This window comes from Engystomops pustulosus, chromosome 10 (assembly GCF_040894005.1).
Source record: "Engystomops pustulosus chromosome 10, aEngPut4.maternal, whole genome shotgun sequence".
NCBI classification, from domain to species: Eukaryota; Metazoa; Chordata; class Amphibia; order Anura; family Leptodactylidae; genus Engystomops; species Engystomops pustulosus.
The window spans coordinates 1786080-1801020 of NC_092420.1; the positions used below are offsets into that span (position 1 = coordinate 1786080).

General features: G+C 50.8%; 1 protein-coding gene across 4 annotated transcripts in view; it reads left to right on the top strand.

Moving 5' to 3' along the window:
- Positions 1–14941, top strand: part of CACNA2D2 (calcium voltage-gated channel auxiliary subunit alpha2delta 2) — a 217657-nt gene that overhangs the window by 91194 nt on the left and 111522 nt on the right. For 3 of the 4 annotated variants that reach the window (XM_072128014.1, XM_072128015.1, XM_072128016.1), the window contains exon 4: positions 4586–4645. In XM_072128014.1, coding sequence (XP_071984115.1) covers positions 4586–4645 — 60 coding nt within the window. Of the gene's footprint in view, positions 1–4232; positions 4257–4585; positions 4646–14941 lie in introns of those variants that run through there. The other variant, XM_072128017.1, reaches the window with a different exon arrangement.

Here is a 14941-nt window from a genome sequence, read left to right on the forward strand (position 1 = left end):
AGGTGCCCCTACAGCTGCCCCGGGAGGTGCCCCTACAGCTGCCCCGGGAGGTGCCCCTACAGCTGCCCCGGGAGGTGCCCCTACAGCTGCCCCGGGAGGTGCCCCTACAGCTGCCCCGGGAGATGCCCCTACAGCTGCCCCGGGAGGTGCCCCTACAGCTGCCCCGGGAGGTGCCCCTACAGCTGCCCCGGGAGGTGCCCCTACAGCTGCCCCGGGAGGTGCCCCTACAGCTGCCCCGGGAGGCGCCCACTGCCCCACTTGTAGCATTGGTCCTGGCGGTGCCCACCCTTGTGGTGGCGTTGCGGCTGCCAGTGTTAGTTGTGCCCTCACTATTGGCCACTATGATGTGTGTGGCAGCGCCAGCGTGTACCCGGAGGAGTTCTAGAAGCTTTGTACATGGAAAGACCCTACTGGGGGCACAGTGTGGGGGGAGGACAGGGTAGGGGCCGTTGAACGTGCGGGGGTGGGGGGGTGGGGGGGGGCGCTGTATGTGTTGGGGGAGGGGGGGGCGCTGTATGTGTTGGGGGAGGGGGGGGCGCTGTATGCTCGGGTAGGGGGGGGCTGTATGTGTTGGGGGAGGGGGTGGCGCTGTATGGTCGGGGAGGGGGGGGGGCTGTATGTGTTGGAGGGGGGGGCGCTGTATGGTCGGGGAGGGGGGGGGCGCTGTATGCTCGGGGAGGGGGGGGGCTGTATGTGTTGGGGGAGGGGGGGCGCTGTATGTGTTGGGGGGGGGGGGCTCTGCTTTCTGACACCTGAGATTAGTTTTTTCTCTTGTGACCTTTTTCCCTTTAAATAAAATCTATTGTATTAATTTTTCCATCAACGCGACGACCGGAACCCGAGAGATTGGGCTGGAAAAGGTCACAGCGTGTATCCGAGCCCTGCGCCCGCGTATCCGAGCCCTGCGCCCGCGTATCCGAGCCCTGCGCCCGCGGCTGTGTGATTTATTTTCTTTTTATTTATATATTTGGATTAAGAATATTATCTGCGCCGCACCAAGCCCCGGCCCCCACCCCCCCCCACCGCACTGTGCTAAGCCCCGGCCCCCCCATACACGTGTAACAGAGCCGAGGCACCGGCAGTCCCATGTAACAGCACAGATAACACAGTGATATCTCTGAGTACAGATCATGTAGTAGATGTGTCCTGCAGTCCTATGTAACACCACAGATAACACAGTGATATCTCTGAGTACAGATCATGTAGTAGATGTGTCCTGCAGTCCTATGTAACACCACAGATAACACAGTGATATCTCTGAGTACAGATCATGTAGTAGATGTGACCTGCAGTCCTATGTAACACCACAGATAACACAGTGATATCTCTGAGTACAGATCATGTAGTAGATGTGTCCTGCAGTCCTATGTAACACCACAGATAACACAGTGATATCTCTGAGTACAGATCATGTAGTAGATGTGTCCTGCAGTCCTATGTAACACCACAGATAACACAGTGATATCTCTGAGTGCAGATCATGTAGTAGATGTGTCCTGCAGTCCTATGTAACAGCACAGATAACACAGTGATATCTCTGAGTACAGATCATGTAGTAGATGTGTCCTGCAGTCCTATGTAACACCACAGATAACACAGTGATATCTCTGAGTACAGATCATGTAGTAGATGTGTCCTGCAGTCCTATGTAACAGCACAGATAACACAGTGATATCTCTGAGTACAGATCATGTAGTAGATGTGACCTGCAGTCCTATGTAACAGCACAGATAACACAGTGATATCTCTGAGTACAGATCATGTAGTAGATGTGACCTGCAGTCCTATGTAACACCACAGATAACACAGTGATATCTCTGAGTGCAGATCATGTAGTAGATGTGTCCTGCAGTCCTATGTAACACCACAGATAACACAGTGATATCTCTGAGTACAGATCATGTAGTAGATGTGTCCTGCAGTCCTATGTAACACCACAGATAACACAGTGATATCTCTGAGTGCAGATCATGTAGTAGATGTGTCCTGCAGTCCTATGTAACACCACAGATAACACAGTGATATCTCTCTGAGTACAGATCATGTAGTAGATGTGTCCTGCAGTCCTATGTAACACCACAGATAACACAGTGATATCTCTGAGTACAGATCATGTAGTAGATGTGTCCTGCAGTCCTATGTAACAGCACAGATAACACAGTGATATCTCTGAGTACAGATCATGTAGTAGATGTGTCCTGCAGTCCTATGTAACAGCACAGATAACACAGTGATATCTCTGAGTACAGATCATGTAGTAGATGTGTCCTGCAGTCCTATGTAACACCACAGATAACACAGTGATATCTCTGAGTACAGATCATGTAGTAGATGTGTCCTGCAGTCCTATGTAACATCACAGATAACACAGTGATATCTCTGAGTACAGATCATGTAGTAGATGTGTCCTGCAGTCCTATGTAACACCACAGATAACACAGTGATATCTCTGAGTACAGATCATGTAGTAGATGTGACCTGCAGTCCTATGTAACACCACAGATAACACAGTGATATCTCTGAGTACAGATCATGTAGTAGATGTGTCCTGCAGTCCCATGTAACACCACAGATAACACAGTGATATCTCTGAGTACAGATCATGTAGTAGATGTGTCCTGCAGTCCTATGTAACACCACAGATAACACAGTGATATCTCTGAGTACAGATCATGTAGTAGATGTGTCCTGCAGTCCTATGTAACACCACAGATAACACAGTGATATCTCTGAGTACAGATCATGTAGTAGATGTGTCCTGCAGTCCTATGTAACACCACAGATAACACAGTGATATCTCTGAGTACAGATCATGTAGTAGATGTGACCTGCAGTCCTATGTAACACCACAGATAACACAGTGATATCTCTGAGTACAGATCTTGTAGTAGATGTGTCCTGCAGTCCTATGTAACACCACAGATAACACAGTGATATCTCTGAGTACAGATCATGTAGTAGATGTGTCCTGCAGTCCTATGTAACACCACAGATAACACAGTGATATCTCTGAGTACAGATCATGTAGTAGATGTATCCTGCAGTCCTATGTAACACCACAGATAACACAGTGATATCTCTGAGTACAGATCATGTAGTAGATGTGCCCTGCAGTCCTATGTAACACCACAGATAACACAGTGATATCTCTGAGTACAGATCATGTAGTAGATGTGTCCTGCAGTCCTATGTAACACCACAGATAACACAGTGATATCTCTGAGTACAGATCATGTAGTAGATGTGACCTGCAGTCCTATGTAACACCACAGATAACACAGTGATATCTCTGAGTACAGATCATGTAGTAGATGTGTCCTGCAGTCCTATGTAACACCACAGATAACACAGTGATATCTCTGAGTACAGATCATGTAGTAGATGTATCCTGCAGTCCCATGTAACACCACAGATAACACAGTGATATCTCTCTGAGTACAGATCATGTAGTAGATGTGCCCTGCAGTCCTATGTAACACCACAGATAACACAGTGATATCTCTGAGTACAGATCATGTAGTAGATGTGTCCTGCAGTCCCATGTAACACCACAGATAACACAGTGATATCTCTGAGTACAGATCATGTAGTAGATGTGTCCTGCAGTCCCATGTAACACCACAGATAACACAGTGATATCTCTGAGTACAGATCATGTAGTAGATGTGTCCTGCAGTCCTATGTAACACCACAGGTAACACAGTGATATCTCTGAGTACAGATCATGTAGTAGATGTGTCCTGCAGTCCTATGTAACACCACAGATAACACAGTGATATCTCTGAGTACAGATCATGTAGTAGATGTGTCCTGCAGTCCTATGTAACACCACAGATAACACAGTGATATCTCTGAGTACAGATCATGTAGTAGATGTGACCTGCAGTCCTATGTAACACCACAGATAACACAGTGATATCTCTGAGTACAGATCATGTAGTAGATGTGTCCTGCAGTCCTATGTAACACCACAGATAACACAGTGATATCTCTGAGTACAGATCATGTAGTAGATGTGTCCTGCAGTCCCATGTAAGCGCTGTGTAGTACAGCAGGGTGTATAGGTGTTGGTGTGTGCGGCTCTGGCAGTGCAGGGGTTACACTGGCATCAGTCTCTTGCAGTTCCCGCTGAGCTCCGCCACTTATTCCGCCCACAGAATTTCCGCCTTTCAGGTAAAGCTTTTACTGCGCAATTATTGCATGAGCCGCACGCGCTGCCAGGACACGGGATTGTACACGCGTGTGTTATGTGCGGGGTAAGATACACATACTGGGGGTGGATAAGCAGCACAGCGCCATCCTCTGGACAGTGCGGAAGCTGCAGCGCTGCTCAGATCCTTCTGCCCGTGTTGTATGCTGGGAGTTGTAGTGCAGCGCCCCCCTGTGGCCATGTAATGTACATGCTGGATGTTTTCCAGTATAGACTGACACCAGGAGGGAGCAGCGTGTGCCCGTACACATGTAATATCTGGGTGCAGGGGGGTCTTCTGAGGGTGGCGGCCGGGGGGTCTGCTGAGGGTGACGGCGAGGGTCTTGTGGCGTGGCTGTGTGGTACTCATCATGTCTTGTTGCTCTTGTCTTGCAGAGATTGGCGCGGGCAGCAGAGGACTTTCAGAAGAATCACCGCTGGCAGGATAACATTGGGGTGAGTGCCGCCTCAGCGCCGGCTCCTCCCTGCTGTGCAGGACGAGGAGTCACCTGATGCCTTCATATCATAGACTGTGCTGCAGTGTGTCCCAGGGGGCAGCGGGAGGGGCTCCCCCCTCCCCCCGCTGACTCCCACCTGACTTTCCCATTTCATATCCCTCCGGAGGTGCAATCTTGTTGTCTATTTTTTCATTCCTTCTCCTCCCTCTTCTTCTTTACCTTCCTCCTCCCTCTTCTCCTTCCTCCTCCCGCTCCTTCCTCTTCTGCTCCTTCCTCTTCTCCTTCCTCCTCCCTTTTCTTCCTCTTCTCCTTCCTCCTCCCTTTTCTTCCTCTTTTCCTTCCTCCTTCCTCTTTTCCTTCCTCCTCCCTCTTCTCCTTCCTCCTCCCTCTTCTCCTTCCTCCTCCCTCTTCTCCTTCCTCCTCCCTCTTCTTCATCTTCTCCTTCCTCCTCCCTCTTCTTCCTCATCCTCCCTCTTCATTTCCTTCCTCATCCTCCTCCTTCTTCTTCCTCTTCTCCTTCCTAGTCCTTCTCCTCCCTCTTCTTCCTCATCTCCTTCATTCTTCTTCCTCTTCTCCTTCCTAGTCCTTCTTCATCTCCTTCCTCCTCCTTCCTCATCTCCTTCCTCCTCCTTTTTATCCCTCTTCTTACTCATCCTCCCTCTCCATCTCCTTCCTCCGTCTTCCCCCTCCCTCTCACTCTCCTTCCTCCTCTGTTCCCTCTACCGGTGCTCTCCTTCCCCCTCCCTCTCCATCTCCGTCCTCCTCTGTTCCCTCTGCCGGTGCTCTCCTTCCCCCTCCCTCTCCATCTTCTTCCTCCTCTGTTCCCTCTGCCGGTGCTCTCCTTCCCCCTCCCTCTCCGTCTCCTTCCTCCTCTGTCCCCTCTGCCGGTGCTCTCCTTCCCCCTCCCTCTCCATCTCCTTCCCCCTCCCTCTCCATCTCCTTCCCCCTCCCTCTCCATCTCCTTCCCCCTCCCTCTCCATCTCCTTCCCCCTCTGCTGGTGCTCTCCTTCCCCCTCTGCTGGTGCTCTCCTTCCCCCTCCCTGTCCGTCTCCTTCCTCCTCTGTCCCCTCTGCCGGTGCTCTCCTTCCCCCTCCCTCTCCATCTCCTTCCTCCTCTGTCCCCTCTGCCGGTGCTCTCCTTCCTCCTCCCTTTCCTTCTTCTTCCTCCTCTGTTCCCTCTGCCGGTGCTCTCTTTCCTCCTCCCTTTCCCTCTCCTTCTCCTTCCCCCTCCCTCTCCATCTCCTTCCTCCTCTGTCCCCTCTGCTGGTGCTCTCCTTCCCCCTCCCTCTCCATCTCCTTCCTCCTCTGTTCCCTCTGCCGGTGCTCTCCTTCCCCCTCTGCTGGTGCTCTCCTTCCCCCTCCCTCTCCATCTCCTTCCTCCTCTGTTCCCTCTGCCGGTGCTCTCCTTCCCCCTCTGCTGGTGCTCTCCTTCCCCCTCCCTCTCCATCTCCTTCCCCCTCCCTCTCCATCTCCTTCCCCCTCCCTCTCCATCTCCTTCCCTCTCCATCTCCTTCCCCCTCTGCTGGTGCTCTCCTTCCCCCTCTGCTGGTGCTCTCCTTCCCCCTCCCTGTCCGTCTCCTTCCTCCTCTGTCCCCTCTGCCGGTGCTCTCCTTCCCCCTCCCTCTCCATCTCCGTCCTCCTCTGTCCCCTCTGCCGGTGCTCTCCTTCCTCCTCCCTTTCCTTCTTCTTCCTCCTCTGTTCCCTCTGCCGGTGCTCTCTTTCCTCCTCCCTTTCCCTCTCCTTCTCCTTCCCCCTCCCTCTCCATCTCCTTCCTCCTCTGTCCCCTCTGCTGGTGCTCTCCTTTCCCCTCCCTCTCCATCTCCTTCCTCCTCTGTTCCCTCTGCCAGTGCTCTCCTTCCCCCTCTGCTGGTGCTCTCCTTCCCCCTCCCTCTCCTTCCTCCTCTGTTCCCTCTGCCGGTGCTCTCCTTCCCCCTCTGCTGGTGCTCTCCTTCCCCCTCCCTCTCCATCTCCTTCCCCCTCCCTCTCCATCTCCTTCCCCCTCCCTCTCCATCTCCTTCCCTCTCCATCTCCTTCCCCCTCTGCTGGTGCTCTCCTTCCCCCTCTGCTGGTGCTCTCCTTCCCCCTCTGCTGGTGCTCTCCTTCCCCCTCTGCTGGTGCTCTCCTTCCCCCTCTGCTGGTGCTCTCCTTCCTCCTCTGTCCCCTCTAACCGGTGCTCTCCTTCCCCCTCCCTCTCCATCTCCGTCCTCCTCTGTCCCCTCTGCCGGTGCTCTCCTTCCTCCTCCCTTTCCTTCTTCTTCCTCCTCTGTTCCCTCTGCCGGTGCTCTCCTTCCCCCTCCCTCTTCATCTCCTTCCTCCTCTGTTCCCTCTGCCGGTGCTCTCTTTCCTCCTCCCTTTCCCTCTCCTTCTCCTTCCCCCTCCCTCTCCATCTCCTTCCTCCTCTGTCCCCTCTGCTGGTGCTCTCCTTCCCCCTCTCTCTCCATCTCCTTCCTCCTCTGTTCCCTCTGCCGGTGCTCTCCTTCCCCCTCTGCTGGTGCTCTCCTTCCCCCTCCCTCTCCGTCTCCTTCCTCCTCTGTCCCCTCTGCTGGTGCTCTCCTTCCCCCTCTCTCTCCATCTCCTTCCTCCTCTGTTCCCTCTGCCGGTGCTCTCCTTCCCCCTCTGCTGGTGCTCTCCTTCCCCCTCCCTCTCCGTCTCCTTCCCCCTCCCTCTCCATCTCCTTCCTCCTCTGTTCCCTCTGCCGGTGCTCTCCTTCCCCCTCTGCTGGTGCTCTCCTTCCCCCTCCCTCTCCGTCTCCTTCCTCCTCTGTCCCCTCTGCTGGTGCTCTCCTTCCCCCTCTCTCTCCATCTCCTTCCTCCTCTGTTCCCTCTGCCGGTGCTCTCCTTCCCCCTCTGCTGGTGCTCTCCTTCCCCCTCCCTCTCCGTCTCCTTCCCCCTCCCTCTCCATCTCCTTCCTACTCTGTTCCCTCTGCCGGTGCTCTCCTTCCCCCTCCCTCTCCATCTCCTTCCTCCTCTGTCCCCTCTGCCGGTGCTCTCCTTCCCCCTCCCTCTCCGTCTCCTTCCCCCTCCCTCTCCATCTCCTTCCCCCTCCCTCTCCGTCTCCTTCCCCCTCTCTGCCTCCTCCCAGCTCTAATGAAAGTGAATGAGGTAATTTGGATCATGGTGTCAGCGGGAGGTGAGGGGCTGCTGCAGCCATGGAGTGGACAGGGGGGAGTGTTCCCCGCTGATGGGGTATGGGGGGATTGCACAGGTCATTGTCCATGACCTTCTTCTGACCTTGAGGTCTCATCCTCTAGTAACATCCAAATCCTAGTGACATATACATTTCTATAGGCCTCCATATGTATTTCCAGCAGTGCGGCAGCTTTCTGTGCTTTATCCAATCCTTATGGATCGATTCCATCAGCAGCCAGTAGATTTGTGACTGCAGCTCTGGATGTGATTGGAGTACAACACTTGTATAAATCAGCAGACACATCCCATATGGGGGTCTCTATCCACCCACATTGCAGCACTTCCCTCCAGCCAGCGCGGGGTTAAAGATTAGTGTAATCTGCGCTCTGTATTCCCATCTGTCTATAACAATGGCTGGAGCTGATAAATTACCAGGGACGTCCATATCACTGGGGGTCATGAACCAGGGGGGACGGGGGTCACCACATGTCACATCATATGTGTTATACTGCAGTCACATCCAGAGCTGCACCCAAACCGCACCAGCCGACACCCAGGTCCTAGGTGCCTGTATGTATCATGGGAGAAGTGCCGGGTGCGCTGCCGTGGGGCCCTGTGTGGCCGGGATGCCGTGGGGCCCTGTGTGGCCGGGATGCCGTGGGGCCCTGTGTGGCCGGGATGCCGTGGGGCCCTGTGTGGCCGGGATGCCGTGGGGCCCTGTGTGGCCGGGATGCCGTGGGGCCCTGTGTGGCCGGGATGCCGTGGGGCCCTGTGTGGCCGGGATGCCGTGGGGCCCTGTGTGGCCGGGATGCCGTGGGGCCCTGTGTGGCCGGGATGCCGTGGGGCCCTGTGTGGCCGGGATGCCGTGGGGCCCTGTGTGGCCGGGATGCCGTGGGGCCCTGTGTGGCCGGGATGCCGTGGGGCCCTGTGTGGCCGGGATGCCGTGGGGCCCTGTGTGGCCGGGATGCCGTGGGGCCCTGTGTGGCCGGGATGCCGTGGGGCCCTGTGTTGGCTGCGGTGGGCACGCGGCAGCCGCTACCCCCCCTTCTCCGCCCGTGATTGAGGCTCACTCCAGATGTGGTGCGCCCCCTCCTCCTGATGCAGGTCCTGCCAGCGCCGTCCCTGGTCATCTCGTGCCCAGTGCAGACAGATGGCCGAGAGATGCTGAGTGCCCGAGCCGTCTCCTCGCCTCGCGCCTCGTTACACCCCCTGCACGGCTGCCCACTCATTGCCTCAAGGTTGTTGGGGAAGGGGATGAGGCCCCCGTGTTCTGCAGGAGCCGGAGTGTATTTTATGTAAATAACCGCACTTCATCTTTGGCGGTAAACGCCCACTTTACTTGTGAGCCCCTCCCCCATAGGAAGACTCGGCCGCATTTCCATTCCACGTCTACAAATGATTGGTTTATCTTAATGACTCCGGCGTTCCTGAGGTCGCCCGTCCGTGACCGACCGCTGTGCACCCGCTCTCATTATCTGTCACCATTGTGAAAACTTCATAAACCGTGCACAAAACTGACGCAATGAAGAGTTCACAGGCCGATCTATACTCTAGTTACATCTAAAGCTGCATCTAAAGTAACTGGCTCCTTTCTGAACATCAAACCCAGAGAATGAGCTTAGATAATAATTACAAATGGCTTTTATCTGCCTGCAGCCACCACTGGGGGGAGATCACTACATACAGAATATACACCACCACTAGGAGGAGATCACTACATACAGATTATACACCACCACTAGGGGGAGATCACTACATACACATTATACACCACCACTAGGGGGAGATCACTACATACACATTATACACCACCACTAGGGGGAGATCACTACATACAGATTATACACCACCACTAGGGGGAGATCACTACATACAGATTATACACCACCACTAGGGGGAGATCACTACATACAGATTATACACCACCACTAGGGGGAGATCACTACATACACATTATACACCACCACTAGGGGGAGATCACTACATACAGATTATACACCACCACTAGGGGGAGATCACTACATACACATTATACACCACCACTAGGGGGAGCTCACTACATACACATTATACACCACCACTAGGGGGAGATCACTACATACACATTATACACCACCACTAGGGGGAGATCACTACATACACATTATACACCACCACTAGGAGGAGCTCACTACATACAGATTATACACCACCACTAGGAGGAGATCACTACATACAGATTATACACCACCACTAGGAGGAGGTCACTACATACACATTATACACCACCACTAGGGGGAGCTCACTACATACACATTATACACCACCACTAGGGGGAGATCACTACATACAGATTATACACCACCACTAGGGGGAGATCACTACATACACATTATACACCACCACTAGGAGGAGCTCACTACATACAGATTATACACCACCACTAGGGGGAGATCACTACATACACATTATACACCACCACTAGGGGGAGATCACTACATACACATCATACACCACCACTAGGGGGAGATCACTACATACACATTATACACCACCACTAGGGGGAGATCACTACATACAGATTATACACCACCACTAGGGGGAGATCACTACATACAGATTATACACCACCACTAGGGGGAGATCACTACATACAGATTATACACCACCACTAGGGGGACATCACTACATACACATTATACACCACCACTAGGAGGAGATCACTACATACACATACACCACCACTAGGAGGAGATCACTACATACAGATTATACACCACCACTAGGGGGAGATCACTACATACAGATTATACACCACCACTAGGAGGAGATCACTACATACAGATTATACACCACCACTAGGAGGAGATCACTACATACAGATTATACACCACCACTAGGGGGAGATCACTACATACACATTATACACCACCACTAGGGGGAGATCACTACATACACATTATACACCACCACTAGGGAGAGATCACTACATACACATTATACACCACCACTAGGAGGAGATCACTACATACACATTATACACCACCACTAGGGGGAGATCACTACATACAGATTATACACCACCACTAGGGGGAGATCACTACATACAGATTATACACCACCACTAGGGGTAGATCACTACATACAGATTATACACCACCACTAGGAGGAGATCACTACATACACAGTATACACCACCACTAGGAGGAGATCACTACATACAGATTATACACCACCACTAGGAGGAGATCACTACATACAGAATATACACCACCACTAGGGGGAGCTCACTATATACAGATTATACACCACCACTAGGAGGAGATCACTACATACACATTATACACCACCACTAGGGGGAGATCACTACATACACATTATACACCACCACTGGGGGGAGATCACTACATACACATTATACACCACCACTAGGAGGAGATCACTACATACAGATTATACACCACCACTAGGGGGAGCTCACTACATACACATTATACACCACCACTAGGGGGAGCTCACTGCATACAGATTATACACCACCACTAGGGGGAGCTCACTACATACAGATTATACACCACCACTAGGAGGAGATCACTACATACACATTATACACCACCACTAGGGGGAGATCTCTACATACACATTATACACCACCACTAGGGGGAGATCTCTACATACACATTATACACCACCACTAGGAGGAGATCACTACATACACATTATACACCACCACTAGGAGGAGATCACTACATACACATTATACACCACCACTAGGAGGAGATCACTACATACAGATTATACACCACCACTAGGGGGAGATCACTACATACACATTATACACCACCACTAGGGGGAGATCACTACATACAGATTATACACCACCACTAGGAGGAGATCACTACATACACATTATACACCACCACTAGGAGGAGCTCACTACATACAGATTATACACCACCACTAGGGGGAGATCACTACATACAGATTATACACCACCACTAGGGGGAGATCACTACATACACATTATACACCACCACTAGGAGGAGATCACTACATACACATTATACACCACCACTAGGGGGAGATCACTACATACACATTATACACCACCACTAGGAGGAGATCACTACATACACATTATACACCACCACTAGGAGGAGATCACTACATACACATTATACACCACCACTAGGAGGAGATCACTACATACACATTCAACACCACTAGGGGGAGATCACTACATACACATTATACACCACCACTAGGGGGAGATCACTACATACACATTATACACCACCACTAGGAGGAGATCACTACATACAGATTATACACCACCACTAGGGGGAGGTCACTACATACACATTATACACCACCACTAGGGGGAGATCACTACATACAGATTATACACCACCACTAGGAGGAGATCACTACATACACATTATACACCACCACTAGGGGGAGATCACTACATACACATTATACACCACCACTAGGGGGAGATCACTACATACACATTATACACCACCACTAGGGGGAGATCACTACATACACATTATACACCACCACTAGGAGGAGATCACTACATACACATTATACACCACCACTAGGAGGAGATCACTACATACACATTATACACCACCACTAGAGGGAGATCACTACATACACATTATACACCACCACTAGGAGGAGATCACTACATACACATTATACACCACCACTAGGGGGAGATCATTACATACAGATTATACACCACCACTAGGGGGAGCTCACTACATACACATTATACACCACCACTAGGGGGAGATCACTACATACACATTATACACCACCACTAGGAGGAGATCACTACATACAGATTATACACCACCACTAGGAGGAGATCACTACATACACATTATACACCACCACTAGGAGGAGATCACTACATACAGATTATACACCACCACTAGGAGGAGATCACTACATACACATTATACACCAGCACTAGGAGGAGATCACTACATACAGATTATACACCACCACTAGGGGGAGATCACTACATACACATTATACACCACCACTAGGGGGAGATCACTACATACACATTATACACCACCACTAGGGGGAGATCACTACATACACATTATACACCACCACTAGGGGGAGATCACTACATACACATTATACACCACCACTAGGGGGAGCTCACTACATACAGATTATACACCACCACTAGGGGGAGATCACTACATACACATTATACACCACCACTAGGAGGAGATCACTACATACAGATTATACACCACCACTAGGGAGAGATCACTACATACACATTATACACCACCACTAGGGGGAGATCACTACATACACATTATACACCACCACTAGGAGGAGATCACTACATACACATTATACACCACCACTAGGAGGAGATCACTACATACACATTATACACCACCACTAGGAGGAGATCACTACATACACATTATACACCACCACTAGGGGGAGATCACTACATACAGATTATACACCACCACTAGGGGGAGATCACTACATACAGATTATACACCACCACTAGGGGGAGATCACTACATACACATTATACACCACCACTAGGGGGAGATCACTACATACACATTATACACCACCACTAGGGGGAGATCACTACATACACATTATACACCACCACTAGGGGGAGCTCACTACATACACATTATACACCACCACTAGGGGGAGATCACTACATACACATTATACATCACCATTAGGAGGAGATCACTACATACACATTATACACCACCACTAGGAGGAGATCACTACATACAGATTATACACCACCACTAGGAGGAGATCACTACATACACATTATACACCACCACTAGGGGGAGCTCACTACATACAGATTATACACCACCACTAGGGGGAGATCACTACATACACATTATACACCACCACTAGGAGGAGATCACTACATACAGATTATACACCACCACTAGGGGGAGATCACTACATACACATTATACACCACCACTAGGGGGAGATCACTACATACACATTATACACCACCACTAGGGGGAGATCACTACATACACATTATACACCACCACTAGGGGGAGATCACTACATACACATTATACACCACCACTAGGGGGAGATCACTACATACACATTATACACCACCACTAGGGGGAGATCACTACATACAGATTATACACCACCACTAGGGGGAGATCACTACATACACATTATACACCACCACTAGGGGGAGATCACTACATACACATTATACACCACCACTAGGGGGAGATCACTACATACAGATTATACACCACCACTAGGGGGAGATCACTACATACACATTATACACCACCACTAGGGGGAGCTCACTACATACACATTATACACCACCACTAGGGGGAGATCACTACATACACATTATACACCACCACTAGGAGGAGATCACTACATACACATTATACACCACCACTAGGAGGAGATCACTACATACACATTATACACCACCACTAGGGGGAGATCACTACATACAGAATATACACCACCACTAGGGGGAGATCACTACATACAGATTATACACCACCACTAGGGGGAGATCACTACATACACATTATACACCACCACTAGGAGGAGATCACTACATACACATTATACACCACCACTAGGGGGAGATCACTACATACAGATTATACACCACCACTAGGGGGAGATCACTACATACACATTATACACCACCACTAGGGGGAGATCACTACATACACATTATACACCACCACTAGGAGGAGATCACTACATACACATTATACACCACCACTAGGGGGAGATCACTACATACACATTATACACCACCACTAGGGGGAGATCACTACATACACATTATACACCACCACTAGGAGGAGATCACTACATACAGATTATACACCACCACTAGGAGGAGATCACTACATACACATTATACACCACCACTAGGGGGAGATCACTACATACACATTATACACCACCACTAGGAGGAGATCACTACATACACATTATACACCACCACTAGGGGGAGATCACTACATACACATTATACACCACCACTAGGGGGAGATCACTACATACAGATTATACACCACCACTAGGAGGAGCTCACTACATACAGATTATACACCACCACTAGGGGGAGATCGCTACATACACATTATACACCACCGC